Below are 24,523 nucleotides of genomic sequence, written 5' to 3'. Positions count from 1 at the left end.
TCACTTAATCATTCTGGGATTTAGATGACTTACCCATAAAGCTCCATACATGGTATTTTGTACTCAGAGACACACATTTGTTGCACAAATTGAAAAGCTCTTTTTTTTCCTTGAGAGGGCAGGAGGCTCCCTCCTCACTTACACTCCCTTACACTCCTTTTCAAATGAAACACTAGGGAGTGCCTGAAATAGTTTCAAGGTGAGACAGAATTTGTGATGACACAGTTGGAAGATAAAATTCTTGAAATGCTATGTATTATCAATTGAATTAGTGTAAGCGATTCCTTTCTATTTTGATAGGCAGGACTGCCTTGGGAAAGACACTGCCCATCTGAAGAATATTAAGAGTAGTATGATGGGTAAGAGCAGACTGTCCTTAACATTGTAGAGAAACACCATTGTGCACAAATATTTTTGGTCTCTTCTGCTCTGTGAAGGCATAGCATTAAATATCCTGGGCCATTTCCCTTAAAGAGGAGGAATCAATAAGGCTATTGGGACTAGGAAAGGAAGAACCCAAATTTTCAAGGTAAATAGTTAGGGGCTAAAGTTTTGAGAGTTACCTTTAATTTATTTTTTAGATATGATTTCATTTTAAAATTTAGTGATTGCAACAATAATTCTTAGAGTGAACCAAGTGTGAAGTCAAAGATAATATTTCTGATAAAATATCTTCAGTGTCTATAGTAAAACATTTTCCACTTGAGATGGCTTGTTTATGATTTTGGCTGTTCTCTCCAACATCACTTTCATTGGCTTTTCAGGAAATTCTGCATCTTTGGCAAGCTTTGCTTTTTGTTCTGTAATTATTTTACGTTATGCTTACGTTTTATGGTCAGATGTTCTAGAAAGTGACTGAGACATTGGCATCATAGATGGGTGGTAGGTTTTAGTGTGAGAGAAGATGTGTTTGAGTAGGAAATAATTTTATAAGTGATGAGTTCATTAATGAATAATTTTATGTTTTGCCGAATTTTGCTTCTGATTAAAACTATATAACTTTCAAGATTCCTATAATAAATTACAATATCCTCCCTGTGTAATACTAAAGATTTGTCATCAGAAACCTTGAAAGCTTTCTCTGAATTAAAATGTCTTCAATTATTTTAAGATTCTTCATGGAGACATAATCAAGTTCCCAGATCTTCATCAGTGGTACTTGGATCATTTGGAACTGACTTAATGAGAGAGAGAAGAGATTTAGAGAGAAGAGCAGATTCTTCTATTAGTAATCTCATGGATTATAGTCACCGAAGTGGTGATTTCACAACTTCATCATGTAAGTATAAATTGTATTGTTATGTGTAACTTATCTAATAATGTTATATTTCTCTCTTTGTGTATATCGTTATAACAGTACAAATGAATACATGAAGTGTACCATATGAAGATTTCAAAATAGCTTAATATGTATTTGAGTACCTTATTTGTTATATTTTAAAAAATAAAAAGTTTAAAATAGATGTACATTAGTATCTAGGTTCCGTCTGCATATAATTTTCTTGTGCTTTTCCTTTTAAGAATGCATATGTTCTAAAGTATACTAAATAATTTTTGTATACCCCAATATCATTTGCCTTATAGAGTTGACCCTTGAATAATGTGGGGGTGATGGAACTGATCCCTATCCCCCCCCAAATACTGGAACTTGAAAAATCTATGTATAACTTTTGAGTCCCCCAAAACTTCAGTACTCAAACCGTACTGACTAGAAGCCTTACCAAAAGCATAAACAGTTGACACATATTTTTTGTTACATGTGTTATGTAATGTATTCTTAGAATAAAGTAAGCTAGAAAAAAGAAAATGTTATTAAAATCATAAGGAAGGGGGGCGCCTGGGTGGCACAGCGGTTAAGCGTCTGCCTTCGGCTCAGGGCGTGATCCCGGCGTTCTGGGATCGAGCCCCACATCAGGCTCCTCCGCTATGAGCCTGCTTCTTCCTCTCCCACTCCCCCTGCTTGTGTTCCCTTCCTCGCTGGCTGTCTCTATCTCTGTTGAATGAATAAATAAAATAAAATCTTAAAAAAAAAAATCATAAGGAAGGGACAGTACATACATAATACCTATAATATTTACTGAAAAAAATCCATGTGTAAATGGACCTGTACTGATCAAACCCATGTTGTTCAGGGGTTAATTGTGTAGTATAATGAGTACTTAGAGTTAAATTCTGACCTAACTAGCTTGAAATCGGCATTTTAAGGCATAATTTAGAATTACTTTTGTTTGATGTGAAATGTGCCTTTATTTTCATTCAGTTGCAATAAAGACTAACACTGTTTCTGTCAGTGTACATTAAGGTTAAGGTTTTCAGAATTAAATACCATAAAACAAAAATACTGAAAAACAGAAAGTGCTTATTGAAGTTGACAGATCTAGCAGGCAAAAGTGGAGTTTGATTTAGATAGAAGAACATACATTTGTTCTTAAAGGTGTAGGTTATTTTAAATAAGCTTACTGGGGCAAGCCTTTGCTGAAGACCAGTGAAAACATCTTTTTATTTGCTTGGCTTTAGATGGAGGAGCTGTAGTATATAGTATCGATACCGTCTATGAGGTCTACAAGTATAGGATAGAATAGATTTAGCCACTAACAGTTTATCCCTTCGTGAGGCTCCATGTGTTAGTGCAGTAGCAATCTCACTCTTAAGCTAGGAGTATAGATGAGTATTCTTTATAAAGAAATGCAAAATATTTCTCATCCCATTTCAAGATTTGAACCACCAGTAGTATACTTTTCAAAACTGCAGCTACCAGGGCCCTGTTCTGACTCATAGCTCCCAGCAAGTATTAAAAAGTAGAGGTATGTCTGATGAGTAACCAGAGATAACATCCACAGCTCTTAATTTGAAAGAAAAAAGATTGGAGAAAGTTTTAGCTGTTAGCAAGGTTTGCCATAAAATTATAAGGATGATAATATTAGTGTGAAATAAGTTTTAAGCTTATCGCGGAGTAAGAAGAATCTCCAAAACACTGTCTCCCTACGATTATTTTGTCTTTATGTGTTGTGAGAGTGCTTTACAGTGAATTATTTGGCCCACTTAAAATTCCTTGTCCATTTAGATATTATTTTACCATATCTGTTTCTGAGCAACAAATTCAGACTGTTAAACCTTCAACAAGTTAGTAGATTTAGATGTTTGTCTCATAAGCTGTGACACCTTTCTTTTCAGTTAGCAGCAGTACTGGATTTTATCACAGGTATAGAAGGAGAAATACATTTATGTTTTTTCCTGTAATAGTAGTTAAGCTCTTTGTTTATATTATAGCAGTATTTGGTTTGAACCCAGTGTTTCACTTTGCAGTAATTAGTTAATAAATGCAAATTTAATAATACTCATTTCATGTAATTGGTATCTTTCTTTTCTTTCAAAAATAGATGTTCAAGACAGAGTTCCTTCTTCATATTCACAGGGAGCAAGACCAAAAGATAACTCACTGAGCACTTTACAGTTGAATACATCATCCACAAACCACCAGATGCCTTCTGAACATCAGACCATACCATGTTCTAGGGACTCTAGTAGACATCCTCTAAGATCAAATTTTTCTCCAAGAGAATTGGAATCTCCCCAAAGCAGTACACAACCTGGATTTTCTTACATTTCAAATAGAGATGAAACCTCAACCATAAGCAGTTCAGATAGGGTTGGTTCATCTCAAAGATCATTTCAAGAATCTTCTGACAACGAAGGTAGACGTTCTACCAGGAGATTGCTATCACGTATAGCTTCGAGTATGTCATCTACCTTTTTTTCGCGAAGATCTAGCCAGGATTCGTTGAATACAAGATCATTGAGTTCTGACAGTTCTTATGTGTCTCCAAGAATCTTGACAGCTTCACAGTCTCGTAGCAGTGCAGCATCAACTTCTGATGTTCCTGATAATAGGGCATCTGAAGCTTCTCAGGGATTTCGATTTCTTAGGCGAAGATGGGGTTTGTCCTCTCTTAGCCAAAATCATAGCTCTGAGCCAGATTCAGAAAATTTTAACCAAGAACCTGAAGGTAGAAATACAGGACCATGGTTATCTTCCTCACTTAGAAATAGATGCACACCTTTGTTCTCTCGAAGGAGACGAGAGGGACGAGATGAATCTTCAAGGATACCTACCTCTGATATACCATCTAGATCTCATCATATTTTTAGAAGAGAATCAAATGAAGTGGTTCACCTTGAAGCACAGAGTGATCCCCTTGGGGCTACTGCCAACAGATCACAAGCATCTGCAGCTTCGAGTAATGCTGCTGCGGGTGGTTCCACATCAGATTCAGCCCACAGTGGAAGAAATACAGGAATAACAGGGATCCTTCCTGGTTCCTTATTTCGATTTGCAGTTCCCCCAGCACTTGGAAATAATTTGACCGACAATGTCATGATCACTGTAGATATTATTCCTTCAGGTTGGAGTTCATCTGATGGAAAAAGCGATAAAACTAAAAGTGCACCTTCAAGAGACCCAGAAAGACTGCAGAAAATAAAAGAGAGGTAAATTTGAATATCTGTCATAAGTCCCTAAAGCAAAGAGCAGATTAGTGGAAGAAGTCCTTTTCTAAAATGGTTTCTCATAACATTGGTATCTGAGATTTCTTTTCCTTAAAATTTATATCTACTAAGATGTTAGATTCTCAAAGGAAATGGATAAGAATTAATGAAGGTAGGCACTGGGAGTATAGATTGCATCAAGAAATAGCCTAAAGATTATTTTTAACCAACTTTTGATACAGATGCACAAAAAGACAAAAATCTTAAACTCTTACCCTGTTACTTGGTAGACCATTGCTAAATAGGATTGGTAAAGGGGCCCCAGTGGTCATGGATTATCAAAACAATCTGTCTTAGTTTTAATATGATTCATTTACCATTTATTTGTATTTCTTATCTCAGACTCTTTTTCGGAATGAGGTAAAATCATTTACACAAATTATTTTGTTTTTGAAGTCCAGGTATATACTGAATATTCTTTGTATATTGTGAATATTTGATAGAAATACTAGTTTAAATTCAGGACTTAGAATCTTTTTATGCAGATGTATCTTTGTAGAGTTGAAGATTGCTTAAAAATCTCTGGTAAGAGGGAAAAGATGAAAAATCAGAGATTTTAGTCCCAACTTATTTTGTCATGTTAGTGTACTTAGTTTTTCCGTCTAATATAATTTTTATAAAAAATAATTGTCCTGATAGAACGGATCAGGATAGTACATGTAAAGTATGCTCGTAGGGAGAAAAGACTCAGGTAAAGTGAAGGCTGTGGGGTGCGTTTTTGTTTTTTCTTGTTTTTAAAGGCCTAACGTAATAGAATTTTTGGGAAGCATAGTTGTTACTGTTGTGTTAGTTTTGTTTTGTTTTGCTTTTTTAAGAAGAAATACATTCAAATCTAACGCTCTAGGCATAAAGGGAGCCTGAGATGTTGGACATTAGGCCACTACATTCCCTTTTTTCTTTATGTAGGACAAAACGGGACTATTCTCTTCCTGCACTTAAAGTTTGTTATTTTTCCTTGGAGAAAGATTCACTGCCCTGGTAGTGTTAGCTTTAATGTCATTATAGCAACTCTTTCATGCCAGCAGTGGACCAAGGTAATGGGGGTTTTAACAAAAAATTATACACACACACACACACACACAGCGCTACATTTTGCATTTAAATTAAGTAGTACATGTTGCCTATTAAACAGAGAACATAGATTAATGGAAAGGCTTCACACTTTAAAAGCCTGCCCTGTAAAAATCAGGATGATTGAATAATATTGCTGCGGGTAGGGGAGATGGGGAATTTAAAAACCTGTTGGTTTTTACTGTGATTTAATACAAAAAGTTTTATCAGTATAAATATTTGGTTCTGATAGCATGTAAATGAGAAAAACACAAGTCATTATTTAGTTTATTGAAGTTGTCCTGAAAGTGTTTTTGGGAGGTGGGGGAGAAAAGTGATAAGTATGTTCCTTTATAGTATTGGATTGAAGTAATCTGTGATACTGTAGAAATTAAAATCTCTCAGGGATGTTTGTAAAGTGATCGTAAAAAATAAGGAGCTTGAAGTGTGATATCAAAGAAAATTACTTAAAGCATTTGAAGAATTAAGAGGAGATACCCTGTTTCATTTACCTTTAAAATATTTTTAATTTTCATTCTTACTGAACTGGTTTTTTTATGTTGGTCACTGTTTTTTAAGGTTTTTTGGTTTTTTCTACTCAATATGAGTAGACATAACAAAGACATTGTTTGAGATTAGGTATGATTGGAAATGACTTACCAGGATGAGTTATCATAGCTCTGTTTATGAAACGTTCCTTCCTTTCTAGCCTCCTTTTAGAGGACTCTGAAGAAGAAGAAGGTGACTTATGTAGAATTTGTCAGATGGCAGCTGCATCATCATCTAACTTGCTGATAGAGCCATGCAAGTGCACAGGAAGTTTGCAGTATGTCCACCAAGAGTGTATGAAAAAGTGGTTACAGGCCAAAATTAACTCTGGTGAGATTTACCTTTTTATGTATTTTGTTTTCACAGTTTTTCCAAGAGATGGACATATAAATGTATTTTATTTAGCAAATCTGATCATAATTTATTGTCAAAGTTATACTCTTATCAAAAGTATGTTATTTTTTGAAGCAAAAAGCATTGAAGAGCATTCATTAGTCTTGCTTTGTAAATTTAATTTATCATAGTGTTTCTTATATTTCATTAACCCAACAAACTACTTTTTCTTAGACATTTGATAACTCTAATTGATTATCACGGTTGATCCTTATATCATGTAAGATCCTTTTGAATTGAAGAAGTAATTACTTACTATTTACCAGCTATGTGTCCTTGAGAAATATTTGTTTCTAATGCTGTTGTGCAGTAATACTAAGGTTATTACAGGGTTTCATTGTTTATTGAGTACCCGTTAGGGAGCCAGGCACAGTTCTAGATGTGGGATCTGGAATGGTAAACAAAACAGACAAGGCACTTGCTTTTGTGGTGCTGTTGGGTGTTAAAGGAATGCCTTGTTGAGGTGAGGCCATTTAAACTGAATGAAGAGGAGCTATTCCAAAATGACGGCAAGAGCATTCCAACTGAGGAAACTCCTAGTGTGAAAACTTTAAGGTGGTAACATGACAGGTGTGTTTGAGGAACTGAATGAAATGCAGTGTGGCAGGAATATAGTTAGTGAGCTAGGAGACGGGTGATACAGTTGGGATTAGAGAGATCCGTGGAGGTTATCTCACTTAAGACTTTTAAAACTAGTGTCTAATGTTTAGATTTTTGTCTAAATGTGATGGGAAGCCACTGAAAGGCAGGGGAGTAAAATGATTTTATTTTGGCTGCTCTGTGGAGAATTTTAGGGGGACAAGAATAGAGGCAGGGAGTCCATCCACGAGTCTGTTTTACAAGAGATGGTGATGGTAGTGGTAGAAATGGATGGATTCTGGTATGTGTGGGAGGTAGATTCTATATGACTTGCCAGTGGATTGGATGTGGTGAAAGAGAAAGAACAATTTGAGAAGTTTGTATTTTTGCCTTGAACAACTAAGTAAATGATGGGGCCATTTACTGAACTAAAAGAAGAGTAGGAATGGAATAAGTGTGGGGCAGGAAATAAAGAATTCTGTTTTAGACAAACTGCTTATCAAGAGAACCATCTAAAAATGTCATCTAGGCAGTTAGCTAGACAAACCTGGTGTTTCAGGAGATAGTAGTGGTGAAAGTTACATTTTGGGGAATTAGAACACATACATACTAATTTTAAGCTGTGGGATTAATATCTCTAGAGCAAGAACAGGTCTCAAAGGAATGAGGCCAGGACAGAGCCCTGGGGCACCCAGGCACGTAGTGGGAGCAGAGGAGATTTGAGGAGTAGCCTCAATCTGGTAGGAAGAAAACTTAAGAAGAGGTAGTGTTGTGTAAGCAAAAAGAAGAAAGTGTTCTAAAGAGGGTATGGTCAACCCTGTCAGGTATCACAAAGAGATACAACAAAGAAATGGCAGTTGGTAGCATGAATGTCCTTGGTGACTTCAGTTTCTGTGGAGTGGTGGAATCATGAGCATGATTAATGGAATTGAGAGAAAACAAGGTAAAACAGGAGACAGCCACATAGACCCCTCTTCCAGTAAGCTTTATTGTTGAGACTGGTGATAAGGGGGAGGAAATGGGAAGTAAAATGGGGTCATAGGACATGTTTTTGTTTTAGTTTGAAGTGGGAGATTCTGGTGCATGTTTTGTTTTAATAAAAGACACAATGGAAAGAAAGGTTTTAGCCTTTAATAGGAAAAAAATTATATCTAGAAGGCTGGTGTAGATGCAGATGTTGATCAGTTTGTTGCTTTGATGAGAGAAGCTTGCTTGACTTCCTGTGTAACTGCTTCTGTTTTCTTAATAAAAGGAGGTAAGATCTTCAGCTGATTAGGGGACAGGTTAAGAGATTTTGATGTATAGGGAAAACAATACTTAAAGACATTTGTAGGGTTTTCTGGAGGTACTAGTATCCCTGAAAATCTGTGGCTATGAATATGATTTAAAAGTGAGGTGTACTTTTTTTTAGAAGCAGTTTTCAGATGGTTGGTTATAGACATGGATTTGAGTTCGCTGGGGTTGGGATCTTTGCTAGGCAAATATGATGAAGAGAGTTAAGGATATTCGTGAGAACATAGTTGTGGTGGCCATGGAAATTAAAATCAAGAGGGGGAATAAGAACATCAGGAAGTGGTTAATGAGAAAGTGGGTAGGGTTAGTGTCTTTGAGTCTCATTGACATTGAAGAGAATTGCCAGGTAAACTGGAATGATGAGAAATTGTAGGTACACTGGAGAAGATGCCTAAAATACAGATATAGGGGTAGTGCAGTAAACTGTGATGATAAAGTCAAGGTGTGACCATAGTGGATGGCTGGAGTGGGGAAGGGTAATACTTAGAAGCTTCGATGTTGAGGAAGTGTGTGTGAATATTGAAACAGCCAAGAAGTAAGTTGATAAAGATGGAAAGCCAGGTGCTAAAGTTATTAATGAAAGAGGAGGGATTTAGAGTTTCAGAGTAACAATAGGTATGGCTTTTATTTATTTCTGCTTCTTGGTCCTGAGGTACAAGGGGTTGTAGGAAAAAAGAATGTATCAGTCTAGAGGGGCACTGTGATTTGGGCATGAAGATGAAAAGATTAATCAAAAAAGAGATTGGTTATGAGAGAAAATTTACACCACGAATACCAGAGGACATAGTGAAAATGACTAGTAGGGTGAGAAGGGTGGGAAATTAGATCAGATTAATAAATGGACACACTTGTATGAGATTGATGGTTTGATAATAGTTGGTGACATGGGAAAATCATGGGTGAGGTATGATGGCATTAATACTGATTTTAATCTTTTGGAAGAGTTGGGTAACCTGTTCAAGCTGGAGATTATGAGGCTTCTGGGAAAATTTTGTGTGTAGCTAGTTAGACAAGGTCTCCTTGGGGTAGGGGACTTATGTTTTGTATTAAGGTAGTCTGATCCCAAAGTGGTGGGACAGAACCGTCTCACCTGTAGCAGCCTTTTCTTAGCCGTATGGTGTTATGACAGCCTCTTGGCTTTCTTGGTCACTGCCCTGGGGCATTATTAAGATGAAATGAGTGTTAGCATGGAAGCTTTGGTTCTTGACACTGAGTAAGGGCCCAGGAATGTTAGACATTGCCAAAATAAAAACAACGTGATTCACCTTCTGATAATATTTGCAGTTAGGTTATTAGTGTTGTGTAGGCAGAAAAACAGATAATACAGCGTGTTAAGAACATTGGCATTTTGGAATTAGACATGACTGGATTGGAATAATGGCTCTAATACTTAACTGTGGAGGATCTTGAGTAAGTTTTTTAACATTGGTTCTCAACCCTCACTGCTGAGCACAATTCCTCATTAGAGTTTTTAAAAATATAGATGCCTAGATATAATTTTGGACATTCTTAAGTAGTTCTGGGATTGGGCCTCAGTTCCATTATGAGTAAAACTGAGTAAGATTTACCACATGGTGGTGTTGTGAAGGTCAGATGAGATGATGTTTACGAATAGTTTCTCACAGTACTGAGCATGTGGTAAATACTCAGTTTGATGGGTTTTATCAGGTTATAATAAGTACTTTCTAAGATAAGGTCAAATGAATATAAAGATCTCAAGATCTGAACCTTCCTGATAAATCTTCACAAATCTTTCTCATACTTATATAAAGACCCATCTGGTAGAAGATTCATTCTGGTAAAAATTGATTTAAACATTTATTAAGCAGCTGCCATGTATGGACTGTTAAATTCTGCAGGATGTGCGGAGATGAACAAACCAAGTCTATAGTTGTACGAATTTAGACAAATGCAGTCAGGGCCTACTGAATGAGGTGGGTATACGTGGAAACAGCCCTGGACTAAACAATGTAGGTATAAATGGACTTCTGTCAGCTGTAGATGACCTTTTTGAATGTTGTTGTACAAGTCACTTAATTCCTAGAAGAGAAAAAATGAATCCCTAAGATGTGTAAGAATTTGTACTAAATGGTCTGTCTCCAAGGTCCATATTTTATAATCATACTTTTCCTGCTTCTGAATCAGAGGATAGTGTTAGGAAATGTCTGCTAAATATCTTTCACATTCTTTATAGTCTCCTTCAGGTCATAAAATGGACTTAGCTTGAATTTAGTTCAGTGGTACAATACTAATTTTTTTAATTAAAATATTCCAGATGGCATTTTAATTTCAAAATCTTAAATATGTTAGACTCCTAAAACAAAAACAACAACCACAACTAGGTTTTATTTATTCCTTGAAATACTGTGAATATCTTATGTAGTTTGACTACAGGACATTTTGAGACAACATACTACCTCACAATAGCACTCACTTTCTGTTCAGATATTTTCAAGAGAAAAATGCATATAAATTACTATTGCTGTCTTGGACTGTATGCCAAATTTGGCTGTTTTAAGAGTTTTAATAGCTCCTTGAAGACAACAGGGGTTATACTTTTTCCCTTCTAAATCTTGGCACATAACAGTCAACAATTGTTAGTTGAATTGAATCTAAACCTCTACCGTGTTAATCCCATGACTTCTCAAACTTTTAGGACATCTTTTTCAGTTTAAAGCTCTATCTAAAAATAAGCCAAAAGCTTAGGAGTAACCAATAACTGAATGTGTATGGGCTTGAGGGGAGCTTCCCCCCCCTTTTTTTGTGATAAAATACATATAATGTAAAATTTTCCTTTTGACCATTATTAAGTGTACAAATCAGTGGCATCGAGTATATTCAGAATGTTGTGTGACCATCAGCACTATGCACTTAGAAAATTTTATCATCACCGCAAACAGAAGCTGTATGCATTAAGCAGCAGCTCCCACCTACCCCCTCTCTCCATTCCCTGGTAACTTACTTTCTCTCTGAGTTTGCCCGTTGTACATAATTCATATAAATAGAATCATAATATTTGTCCTTTTTGTATCTGCTTTATTTTACTTAGCGTGTTTTCAAGGTTCATCCGTATTACAGCATGTATCAGAACTTCATTCCTTTTATGGCTGAAAGGAGCTGTTTTTATCTAGACAGAGGTGGATTCCTTTTTTTCCCCTCCTCGCTTATAGGGAAGGCACATTTCTTAGAGTACAAAAGGTCTGTATTGTCGTATCAGAGATACTGGCCTGGGTATAGGTAGCTCGTTGCTTGGGATACTATATTATTTAAAATTGTTTTCATGGCATCTTGCCAGGGTACTTGAGGAAGTAGGAAGTACAGATGACATTCCTTTGTCAGCTTCCCACCTCAGGGGTGGGGGATGTATATGCATTTCTGGGAGGCAAAAAACAATAGGTACCTAAATAGTGGGCGTGGGCCTAAATACCGTAGATTAGGACCTGACAAGCACAATAGTGTTCCCAGTGCAATCTTACTTCTTTCTCCCTTTTGATTTTCTATATTCTAAGTTTAAAACTTTACAAAGGGCGCCTGGGTATCTCAGTTGGGTAAGCTGCTGCCTTTGGCTCAGGTCATATCAGGGTTCTGGGATCAAGCCCCCCACATTGGGCTGCTCAGGAGGGAGTCTGCTCTTCCTCTGCCTCTTCCCCACTCCCCACCCTTCTCAGGTTCTCTCTCTCAAATAAATAAATAAAACCTTTTTTTCTTCACAAGGAAGAATGTTTTGTGGAGACATAGTAGAACTAAGCTCTACTTTTAATTTTGCCAGGTTCTTCTTTAGAGGCTGTAACCACCTGTGAACTCTGTAAAGAGAAGTTGCAGCTTAACCTGGAGGATTTTGATATTCATGAACTACATAGAGCTCATGCAAATGAACAAGTTAGTATATTTTGCCTAATTTGGTAAGTGTCTATTCTATGCATAAAGGACAACTCTTGAAGAAAAGATTAAATCATGGTCAGAAAACCTGCATTGAAATAATAATAGTAATGTTTTTAATATAATTAATTCTGTTATTACATAAGGTATTATATGATTTTATAATTTTGTATTATTTTTCCCCTAACTTTTTAAAGTGAAAGGCAAATAACCAAGTCACAGATTTTAAGTTTAAGGTAAAATTCATCATATGCTTTCTAAGTAAACCTGAAAATAATAAAAGCTTAGGAAATTAGTCCCAGAGTAGTAATGTCAGCCTTCTCTCCCCATAGCTGTCTCAGTTGTGAATGCCTGAGTCCGGAAAATAATTGAAACACCAGTCCACAGATCTGCATCCTAGCTCTGTATTTTTTATGTTGGGAATAATTTTTTTACCTACGTATCTAACGCCCCCATTCTTCCTCCTGTCTGGTTCCCTCTACCCTCCCTATTTCCCCCTATTCCCGCTTCCACCTTTATGTTGACCGAGTTATCCTATATGAAATCATTTGTTCCAAGTTCACATTGTTTCTCTTTCCTTCAGTATTGTATCACTACAGTCATGCTGTTACTTACATAATGAATAATGTCGGGATTTCTCCGATCATATTAAGATCTTATTTCAAATATTTTCCTCTCATTTCTCAGATTTTTTGGTATGTATTGATCACTACTTCTCATCCCCACCCCCCATTGATTTGATTACTCTTTTTTCCTGAAGATTAGAGCTCAGTATTTTTCCCTTTTTAAAGGAAAATTCAGGGGAGGGGGGACGATGTTGAAAGAGATTTCAAGGATGACTCTAGGGCCATACTATCCAAGTGTGCTTAGCATATTTGTGATAAAAAGAGATATGATGGAAAGAGAATGCATGAATGCTGGAAAAACACTTTTTAAATGAAGGAGTAATGGACACCTTGCCCCCCTTTTTTTAGTTGAATGAAGTTTAAAGTAGCCATTTTAAGGTAAACAGTTTATTGGTTCTAGTACATTTGCAGTGCTTTGCAACCATCACCTCCATCTGGTTGCAGGACATTTTCCTCTCTAAACGAAAATCCTATACCCATTAAGCAGTTGCTCCCTCCCCCTTCTCCCATCCCCTGGTAACCACCAGTCTGTGTTCTGTCTCTATGGATTATCTATTCTGGATATTTTATATAAATGGAAACATGCAATATATGATCTTTTGTGGACACTCTTCACTTTTTAAATGTGGGAATATGGATACCCTTTGAAAATCAGGTTAAGACCAGAAACACTCCTTACAAAATATACATAGACACAAAATCTGTATATAGTTTTAGGGATTCCCAGATCTTTTGAAGCTGATTGCTTATATCCAGGTTAAGAGTTACCGATCTAATGAATGAAACATTAGGCAGTTGCTATAGTACAGATGCTACTCTAATGTTAATTATTGTTTTATTCTTCAATGAAGAACACTCCAAAAGGTACTCGAAAGGGAATACCACTTCAGTAAGGAACTGTCTTAAATTCTTAAGATGTCTGTCTAGACAGCTGGACATTGGTATTTTAAATAATAGTGGGGGAAAGTATGGAAAGGTGGAATAATGCAAAGAATTTTGTGGGTTTTTTTGTTTTTGTTCTTGGGGTTTTTTTTGTTTTTGTTTTTGTCTTCTCAAAATTTGAATAGGTTTCAAAGGATGGTTTTCTCCTGCCGTTCTTTCTTAGGGGCTCCCGTCATGTCTCTTGAAGGTGGTTTTTGGCTTTTCAGTATAGCTGGGAATGTTTTTATTGTTCTTCAAGGATTTTAATGACCCGCCTCTTAAATAATTTAGAGGTGTTAGGAAATACTAGGTGGAGTCATTATAAAAATGACAGTCTTGATTAAGCTTCCTGGCTTTAACATCTTTGTTCTTTGTGAATCATGGATTCTAGTGGCCTGACAACTACCCTTATTTAAATACAGTTTATTTTTTCATTATCCAATGCCTTCATCTTTTTCAAGGTGATAACCATTAAACTCTTCTTTTAATCTTCTTAGATACATGATTTCCTTTTAAGTTAAAAATAAGCAATTAATGAAGTATTTAGAGAAACTTTTAATCAGTTTGAAATTTGAGTATTTTGAAGAATCTGTAATCAGTAACTCGCTCGAGTTTGTACCAAGAACATACAGTTCTTAATTTCAGATAAGTTAATTATCAAAAATGATGCAATTTACAGATAGTTCACTGTTTAACAATTACAGAACAGATTAGATTTTTTAAAATAATTTTTATTTTGTTATGTTAGAAGAACAGATTAGATTTTTAATAACACGATATATTCATGTTTTGTATTCTTAGCTTCAAAACAACAGAAGCGCTTTGAACCAAAGAACTATTTTTGCCCACTGCAAATTTCTATGCTATTGATATCTGGAAGTTACTTTACTATCTTTTTTTAAGTTCATTTTTATATTTGCTGTTGCCTTTAGGTTAGTTAAATTGCATAAGAAACACTTGACCTATCAGAATAGGATTTTAGTTCTGTAATATATTGATATAGCTGTAGATGAAATGCTAATTTTTAGGTAAACAGTTACAGCCATCTGTGTAAAGAAATCTATTTTGAGCTTTCTAGGGAAAAAGAGCATTCATTCTACCATCAAATGATTTTTCCCACTTTTACATAGATAATTACATAAAGAAAGACTATTTGAACACATTATATAGCATTAGTAAAATTTTATGAAGCTATGAAGAATAGCTTTTTATTTCTTTTTTTTTTTAATACATGGCTCTGTATCCCTTCCTAGGAACTGGATATAAATACATTTCCTCTAGTTTATCAGTATACTATGAGTAGTCAATCTCATTCTACTAATTTTTCATTCTCCATATTTTTCTTTTTCTCTTGTTTGCTTCCCTGTTGAAGGCTGAGTATGAGTTTATCAGCTCTGGTCTCTACCTAGTTGTGTTATTGCACTTGTGCGAACAAAGCTTTTCTGATATGATGGGAAATACAAATGAACCAAGCACACGTGTCCGAGTAAGTAATATTGGAGTGGGGGGAAAGCGAGGGTGCGATGCTGCAAGGGTTTGCTTTGGAAAGCACATTGTTTTATATGTTCACATTCTATTTTCTTTGGGGAGCTCTTATATTAAAATGTATCTTAAAAATAAAGTTATTGTAGATTTAATAGAAATTGCTGTCTTTCTTACTTCTGTATCAAACAGCCTAATTTTTTCACAAAGCTATTTTTAGAGAAGTAATTTTCTAGCTCTTGAAGGTAATTGGAATATATTTCAGTGGAAAACAGGGATGGAATTGAAAACACCTAGGGGAAATGCTCTTTTGAATTTGGGAGGGAAAATCCAACTCATTATTACAACTTAGAAACCTGACATTGAAATTGAACTCCAAAAACCAAGAGAGTATGGGAAATTAACTTCAATTTCATTTGTTACTATCCTATAAAAGATTACTAGTGTACTAATTTTTAAGCATTCATATTACAAACTACTGAAGATGGGGACTATTGTGTGTTTACTCTCTTCACTCTTATCTTAATGTAACACTTGAGCTAGCTGTCTTTTAAGTGCTCATAAATAAAGTGATACTGCTTACCTCAGTATACCGAAGGAAGTTTATACTCTGCTGCCTTGCCCGTTTTGTCTGGCAGGGGCTCGGTCTACATCTCATTACTCTAGCATTGTGAACACTTCATATCTTGTAATGTGTTCATAAACATATACTTCAAACTATTTTTAAAATAAATGTTCACTCTGATGATAAAAATAGAGCCAAGTTTCTGGTGAGATTTAATGTTTCTATTTTATTTTGAAAATTATCAAATAACCAATACATACACTGCTTCTAAATTGGTTAAAAAAAAAAAAACATTTTTCTGTAATCGTGTGAACATTATTCCTGTGAGTCTTTTGGACAGATTATTATCACTGAGAGAATAAAGAATGAGCTATCAAGATCATTCAGAGTTTGAGCAAAGATCTCTTGACTTCTAAGAACTTAAGAAACCGTAGAACCTAAATTTAGTAAATGCCATAAAATTATTTCTTAAAAGGTGACTTTTTAAAATGAAGAAACCTTATGTAATGCATATAATAAGATCTGTTGGATTCATGCCTTTGTAAAAGATAGAAATTATATTCAAGTGGAAGTCTTTACTGAATTAAAATACTTCTGGAGCTATCAAATTTAGGCAGGAAAATATTGATTATTCCTGTTTTGTTCTGGTTTTTTTTTTTTTTAATTGACCACTAAAAGTGAATGCATTTGTGTCCAAACTGTAATGGTTTTAATTTTTTTTTCTCCGTAATTTTTTGAGGTGTTGTATTTATGCAAGGAGACAGAATGCCATTGGATAAAATTATTGTATCTGTTTTCAGTTTCTACACGATTCATGATTTCTCCATGACCATTTATATAATGATTATATACAACATTTAAAAGATAATTTCCTAAGCTTGTAATTTTTGATGTGGGGGTAGAAAGACCCCTATTTAAAGGCTTAAAATGGTGTTTGACTTTTTTAAGTAGAAATGAATCTCCTATACTGATTCTCTTTTTAGATCCATTTGCAACATTTAAACTACTGTATTTCTTTCTGCATTGTTTCTAGTTTATTAACCTTGCAAGAACTCTTCAGGCACATATGGAAGATCTCGAAAGTAGGTGGAATTTCCCCTTCCCAGACTTGTTGAATTTACTTTTACAAATTAAACCCACAGAGCAAAACCTAACTGTATATTCTTTCTACCAAATTAGAGCTTCATTTATAGGCTTAATAATAACAAAATAATTGACTTGGGAAAGATGGGTTGGGCAACTGACAGTTTTTTTAAAGCATATTTTTTTAAAAAAAATTCTATTTTAAGGTACAGAGGGTGTATTTAAAGTATTTCATTTTAAATAAAATTTTATTTTTGAACACCTTAATTTTAAAACTTTTAATCAAAAAGAACACATTTACTGCTCAAATCACACTTCTAAATCAGATTTGTGTGTGTGTATGAAATTTTACTTGTTACTCAGCTTTGTCAGATCATTAAAGGTTTTCCCTGGGTTTGTTTATAGTTCTAGGAAAATAGGGGTGAAAGATTCCTAATTCTGAGTCTATAACAGAAGCCATAGTGTTTTTTTTGCTCCTTGTTCAGGTCCTCATGGACCTTTAATAGGCAGCCAGCTCCGCCAGCAGCTCCAATCTCTTAAGATCACGTTCCAGCATTAGGACTTCTGCCTGGGCTCCTATGTGAAGGCACTTAATGCCCAAATCTTTACAGGCATCTGCACAGCTTAACCTCAAAGTCCTACAACCTCCAGGGTGCTTCGTATCAGGTGGGCACAGATATTGGTGGCTCTGAAACAGTTCCTGGGAATCCAGGATTACCCTACCTGTTGTACTTTTTCTCCTAAAGCAACTGGCTCCCCATGATCAGATTCCATTACACTCTGAAGTGTATAAAATATGATTCTCCACTTGATTATCTTCTGTACTCTTCTTCAGAACACTTGGAGTGTTATCTGTAGTGTGCGTAATGTTTTTACCTTTAGGGAGAGCTCAGCATCCTTTGAAGTAAAGTTTGAGAGGGACTTGGTCTTCATGGGAACCTTTTAATGCCTTGAATATTCTAAAACATGGATTTTTGTCATTAAGTCTGTACTATTTTTAAGTTTTGAGAGGATTAGAGGTGTGCAACTAGATAATGCATTTTCACATTTCAGTATGTGTGAAAATGGTATATAAAGGACTGAGTGGTATACAAAATGGGAATTCATTTGGTATAAATACTTTTTCTTTTATACCTTCTTAGTTTGGATCCCTTGTGTTGTCTAACACAGAGATCTCTTTTTTGGTAAATTATGATTTATACTTTGCCAGATGTGATGCTAGTAATTTGTTTCACTGTATATTTTCCCCAGTTTGCTTGTTTTGTTTTTTGTTTTGTTTTTAAACTAACATTCTCATTTAGAATTTAGTTTCCTAAACATAGCAGTGTCTACTCCCAACATGTGAGAAAAATGGAGGGTGAAATATGCCCAAACTCAGCTGTGAGTGAAAGATGTGGGTGCTGCAAGCTTACTCCTAAGTACCAGAGTTTTCATATGTTCTAAGAGTTGGTTCTGACTGAATTTTCTTCTCCTGTGGAGTTAACCAAATAGAAAACATGAGAAGTTCCCTGAAATGAAAAGCTGTTTTATTTTTTAGTTTGGTATTTCTCCATGATACAACATGAAACTTAACCATAGGATTTACTCATTCATGAGCTAAGTATATGCTTGATGCCATTAAAAATGGATTTAAGATTTCTGCTAGACAGAAATGTGTAAGCTTAAGTCCATCCATACATGTAGCATTCTTTTTTTTGTTGATTCCATTTGCTGGGTGCTCTTAAATACTGGGTCCAGTATTGACACAAGAAGAGTATACATTTAATCGTTTTGCCCTTGATAATAGGGGAAATGCTGGTTGGGTGTTTATTTTAGTGAACTTCCATTTTCTTCAACACACAGAACAGTTTATAGAATACATAGTTTTTTTTTACTTATGTCCTTCCTGTTGACATTCCAGGATGTGTATTCTAAACTTCTGGGCTACTTTAATAATAAATTGATGTCAGAAATATTGCAAAAGTGATGTTTCTGACAACGTGGAGGCACAGGAATAATCTCAGCAAAAGGTTTTTATTGAATCCAATTAGTTTAACTTCGGCTGTGTCTATATAAAGCATTTTTGACTAAATAGAGCTTTTCTTGGCATTGTATAGACATAGCTTTGATGTAAATTTCAAGAACACCCATAACCTCTTCTGTGTACATTTTTTTTCATTCTCATCGGATGCATCAAACATGCAGCAGTAATAAACCAGATTCTACTCAGGTGTGTGAGAGCACTTGCCATAAGTTCATTTTTTCTCTAGTGTCTACATCATTAGCTACTATGAACACAGATTGATCTCAGCTTTTTAGAAGACGTTTCTTGAAGCACATTTTTAAGCATTTTCATTTTTATAAAAACTAACCTAACAAAAAGATGTGGGGGTGGGAGCATTGTGGTTGGGCATCACCCACAGTCAGACCACCCTAACCCTGTCATAACTTACCATTATGACCAAACAGTATACTAAATTGGGATTTTTATTTTACAAGTCATTGCTATATTCTGGCTTCATATTTACCTTTCCATTCTCATCCCCCTTAAAATCATTCTTGATCATCCTGTTTTCTTTCAACAGCTTCAGAGGATGATTCCGAAGAAGATGGAGACCATAACAGAACATTTGATATTGCCTAACTTCATATAAGACAAATGGATGATCTGTGAACAAGTGTTTATTAAAACTGGCAATTAAGTGTGAATTTAATTTTGTGGGGGAATGCCTATTGAATACATTGACTATATATACATATATATATAATGAATATATATATATATATATATATATAATGAGTATATATATACACACACACGGATGTCCTGTATATATATATATTCATTCTCTAGTATTGCTGAATTAAAATTGTGCTGGACCTTTTAACATGGCCAGTGTGAATCTGATGTTTATAAATTGGTAATCAAAAAGTATTTTTCTTTTAGGTGAGTGGGAAAGCGTTACCCTTGTTTTAGATATCTAAGCAAAGCTGACGACTCTTTTTTGTGTTCTGATTACTGTAGTCATATTTATGAAAAATGGTTCATGTTTTAGTCTCTTGCTAGTGAAAAAAGTGGGACAAAATATGCTTTTGAAATAAAATGGCAAATGGCACCTAATTATTTTTCCTTTCAAAATGCCTTACGTTGCAGTCTCATTTTCATAATCATTTGCTTCCAGTGTTTCTAAAAAATCAATTGGGGAGTAAGTTATGAAAGCATTATATTAGGTTTCCAAATTTAATATGAGTTCTAAATTCACTTAGCAATAAAACCTAATTTTTAAAAAGTATATAAGTATAAAATGTATAAATGATGGATAAATTTTTGTATTGATTTGCAAAATGCAGATTATATTTGATAGGCCATAGTATGTAGATATTCCTTTTAGGAATATTACAGCTGTAAACTATATCAGAATTGCCCATCAAACGCTATTTGGAAAAAAAATTATTGCAATCTCAAGTTAACGGAATATTTTTAAATCCCACATTTAAAGTTTAAAACACTGGTTTTCAATGTGTTTTTTAGTGTTGTCACTTCTTTATAGATAAATATGGTATAAATAACCTGTTTGGATCCTGGTCGTTTTTAACTGTTCCTTGGTAATTCTGAGCATTTATTTAGTGACTTAATATTTTTCACTGCTTTTGGAGAACAGATTAACATTACCTATTCACCATGAACAGATCTACACTGTGGTCATGAGTTGTGTATCCTTTCATAACACTGTATATTTCCTCTGTCAACACCCTGATACACTTTTAAACACCTTCAGGTGTTTTCAGATTAAATAAAGTCTTGTGTTATGGCAACAAACTACATTTTCAGAAACTAAGTAGAAACCATGTAATTTCTCAGATGTGAATCAACAGTTTGCCCACACAGTTTGTTGGTCTTCATGTAAAACCTTGGCTGGAAATAAAGTGCATACTGATTGATTTGCTTTATAGTTTGAAATGTGTCCTTTTAAATTGGTGCTCAGAGTAGACTTCAAACCTTAGAGCCAAGAACTTTATTAAAAAGTAAAATCCTGTTTCATACAAAAATACATAACTGTTTCTAAAACATTTGCTCAACTCACCGGTTACCTTTGCATTGCCTTAAAGAAAAAATACAGAATTTAAGGATGCCAGGTCCAGTATATATTGTCTGGGTTTTCAGGGATGCTTCGAGTTTGAAACATTTACACTATTAATAGAACTCAGCATGAAAATTAAGTATCTTCTGATTAACCCATCAAACTTTTAAAAATTTAAATAGTAGAAAACATTCCATTGGCATGCAGTTTATAGTTTTGTTATATTAAATGCTAATGACACAGATCGGCAGTGGCTTGAGCTTGATAGTATTCTTGTAGTTCCTTAGTACTACTTACTATTTCATATTTCAGTGTTGTATAATCTTGCAATAGCCTGTAAGTGTGAATTAGAGGGAATAAGGAAGGAAGGTCTTTTCATTGTTGTTAACTTTTAAACCCTAAACAAATAGAGACCATATGCTATTCACTACAAAATGCAAATTCCTAGGAAAATGAAGTTAAAAGTAATAGTCTCTCTAGATACTTGCCAAATATAAGAATTTATATTGTCCTTATTAGCTAGAACCAAGATGTTCAAAAAAGTAATTTATACATTTTGAATGTAAACAAGCACGTTTATGTTACTCTTAATGTTAAAAATACATACAGATTTGAACAATCCAGTTCGCTGTTGACCACCAAGTAGATAAAAGGGCTGGTTACAGGTGTTCTGATATATGAAGAAAATTAAGATTTAACACTTCAGTACAAGGGACCTCTAAGGACTTTCTTGAAAAATGAAGTCAAATATGGAAAATTAAATCAGGTTAAAACAGCCATTTTGGAAGAGCTACCACTGGGTAGAAGTTATCAAAATGAACAGAAGAAAATTAGTCGTATGGGAGTTGAGTGGAAGGGGGAGATTCTGGAGTAGCACTGTCCAATAAAACTTTGTGATAATAGAAATGTTTTCTAATTTGTCTTGCCTAATATGGTAGCTACTAACTACATGTGTTTTGAGCATTTGAAGTGTGCCTAGTGCCACTAGGCAACCGAACTTAAAGTTACATTTAATTTATTTAAATAGCCACTTGTAGCTTGTGGCTACCATATTGGACATTATAGAAATTTGACTACTAGAGAAAGTTTTAAGGAAGTGTTAAGATAACTCCTAGTTCTTAAAGGACTGGAAGAACTTGAATAGAAAAAGTAGGAAGGAATTCCAGTCTGTTCGCTATTTGTACCACTCTTAATAGTTTATCAGTAATAAAATAGTATCCAAGATCTCAGAAATTTAAAGCTCTTACGGAGCGTGATCGTTTTGCGTACTACAGCTAGAGTAACATTTACTCGTTAGTACCACATAGCCACACTGTATAGTCCTGTCATCACTCCGTGGTTTGTCCTGTGTCAATAAAAAATAGTGCCGTCAGTTGTGATGAAGGATGTTATTCATGGTGCCAATGGAAACATGGCACAAGCTGGGACTTTTTGTTGCCATTGGTCAAGCATGAGAGACAGTGTATCTCCCCATAAGATCACTGATGGCATGTGGGTTAGGGGGAGAGAGAACTTCTTTGAGCTTTCAAGTTTCTAAATACAGTAAGTCTGATTTTATATGAACTCTATATTCTTTATCTTTTCATATTTTTAAGCTATAAAGGATGCTAAGGAAAATCACTCTTGCTTCAGCTTTCCTTTTCATTTCTTACCCCTAAAATGATTAATTTCACCTTTGTCTTAAAATGTACATTTACTGAAAACTTTGAGCATCACCACTGCAGTAGTATGTAGTGTGTTTCTACAGTTTGCTTAGTTTTCATGTCATTGAATGGCTAATTCATCAGTAGTTGGAGGGCATGAGATACCTTAGAGGAACAGATCTGGTGGTAGGAGAAAAATCCTTAAAGGGGCTCTGTGGTAAAAGTGTTAGCCTCACTGCCAGCTTCCTCCACACCTTCCTGGTATGGCTGTAAACTTATTGTTTCAAAAAATTTATAATTTCATTGAAGTTCTAACCATTTGTGATCAGTGCTAAATACTATTTCTGGTCCAAAGTGATGTTCTAAAAGTAATGAAATTGTAAAATTATGTGGAATATGGGCTCCTTAAAATCTACCATATTTTCTACATCTAACTCAGGAAGATAAAAATATTAGAGGAATTATCTGCCATAGTAAATAGCATGTGTGATATCTGAATGTACAGGATCTATTTAACGGTCTTTTATTTCCCATATCTTGTTTATTAATAAAGGAGCAAGACCTAGAAACTGGGAGAGACATGGTGATTGCTAAAACTACAGTGGTAGGTAGTTTTCTGTTTTTGTTAATTCAGCTATAACCTAATGGTTTAACTAAATGGGAAGGAAGATAGAGCAGTAGACTGGGTTTTTATTTTTATCTGCTTTACTATTTTGGGCTTTATTTTAAACTTTTTCAAGTGAAGGGTGCATTTTAGGGAAATGGTTAAAACTACTAAATTATATCTATGATCATTTCTTTTTTTAAAAATTTGTTCTTATAAGAACCTAAAGATCAATTTTTGTCACAGTGATTACATTAGAATAATGAATGTTACTGGAATAAGGTAATAAACCGTAAAAACCATAATTTTCATTGTCAGGTTTTACATTAAAGTCCTGCACAGGAATCACTGTCAAAGTATTTGACGTCTTAATCTGAGATTTCCAAAATCTTAGTCAAATTGAACAGCATACTCATTTTCTTCTGCAACTACCAAAACACAGTCGTCGTTATAAGGTGATTGGGGTGCAGCTGAAAAAACTGTGGTGAAACCAGAATCCGAATTTCTTTTGTACAGGAACCAAACGATTGCTCCCAAAACGGTCAAAATTACTGTGCTAGCAATCACCAAAGCTGATATTAAAATGTGGTTATCTGAAAAGGAAAAGACAAAATACATACATACATATATAAATATATACACACACACATGGAAATCACTTGTTTGTATTGCACTTGGGGGAGCACAAATATAATTTCATCATGTACATATTTGACTATTTTGAGGATTTCCCCACATTGATAAAAATAAAAAATTACTATGTTTCTTAGCTTGAACTGTCATTCGAGATTTTAACTAAGTTTTACAATTTGCCACTGTACTGTAAGATCCTAAAATGGAAATCACCCACACTCAGGTATACTACAGTTCTCTTTCTCTCCCTTGGTTTTTACTTCCTGGTCTAAGACTTTATATTTACTGCTCTTTTCAAGACTAGTTGTCTTTAGAGGTTTGTTTACATTAATGAGGCTTATTGGTTCATCTGGTGTTTAGCATTTAAAATTTGCTCCACTGAAAAAACCAGGAATGGCAATAAAGTATCTTCCCCCCGCCTTTTTTTTTTTTTTTGAAGATTTTTTTAATTTATTTGAGAGAGAGCATGCGTGTAGGGGAGGGGCAGACAGAGGGAGAAGCAGACTTCCCCCTGAGCAGGGAATACAGGGCTCTATCCCAGGACCCTGAGATCATGACCTGAGCCACCCAGGTGCTCCTGTTGTTTGTTTTTTTAAAATTATTTAATTCAAGTATCT

General features: G+C 34.9%; 2 protein-coding genes across 7 annotated transcripts in view; one reads left to right on the top strand and one right to left on the bottom strand.

Annotated features, from left to right (window-relative positions):
• MARCHF7 (membrane associated ring-CH-type finger 7) overlaps positions 1-20,886 on the top strand; it is a 49,298-nt gene extending 28,412 nt beyond the window's left edge. For 2 of the 6 annotated variants that reach the window (XR_567491.2, XR_005838726.1), the window contains 8 exons: positions 1,112-1,279; positions 3,381-4,488; positions 6,305-6,474; positions 12,179-12,288; positions 15,208-15,321; positions 16,916-16,964; positions 17,451-17,631; positions 19,530-20,886. Coding sequence is in view for 2 of the 6 variants with exons in the window: in XM_008687013.2 (XP_008685235.1) it covers positions 1,112-1,279; positions 3,381-4,488; positions 6,305-6,474; positions 12,179-12,288; positions 15,208-15,321; positions 16,916-16,964; positions 19,530-19,588 (1,778 nt within the window). In the remaining 4 variants the exon portion in view is untranslated. Of the gene's footprint in view, positions 1-1,111; positions 1,280-3,380; positions 4,489-6,304; positions 6,475-12,178; positions 12,312-15,207; positions 15,322-16,915; positions 16,965-17,450; positions 17,632-19,529 lie in introns of those variants that run through there. The other 4 variants (XM_008687013.2, XR_567493.2, XR_567492.2 and 1 more) reach the window with 4 other exon arrangements.
• A 59-nt stretch (positions 20,887-20,945) lies between these two features.
• Positions 20,946-24,523, bottom strand: part of LOC103659494 (lymphocyte antigen 75) — a 121,266-nt gene continuing 117,688 nt past the window's right edge. The window contains exon 39 of the mRNA XM_008687012.2: positions 20,946-23,866. Within this exon, the coding sequence (XP_008685234.2) occupies positions 23,664-23,866 (203 nt within the window). The 3' untranslated portion in view covers positions 20,946-23,663. The remainder of the gene's footprint in view (positions 23,867-24,523) is intronic.

Source organism: Ursus maritimus, unplaced genomic scaffold, assembly GCF_017311325.1.
Source record: "Ursus maritimus isolate PB19 unplaced genomic scaffold, ASM1731132v1 scaffold_1, whole genome shotgun sequence".
In the NCBI taxonomy this organism is placed as follows: Eukaryota; Metazoa; Chordata; class Mammalia; order Carnivora; family Ursidae; genus Ursus; species Ursus maritimus.
This window is presented reverse-complemented; position numbering and strand designations above follow the sequence as displayed.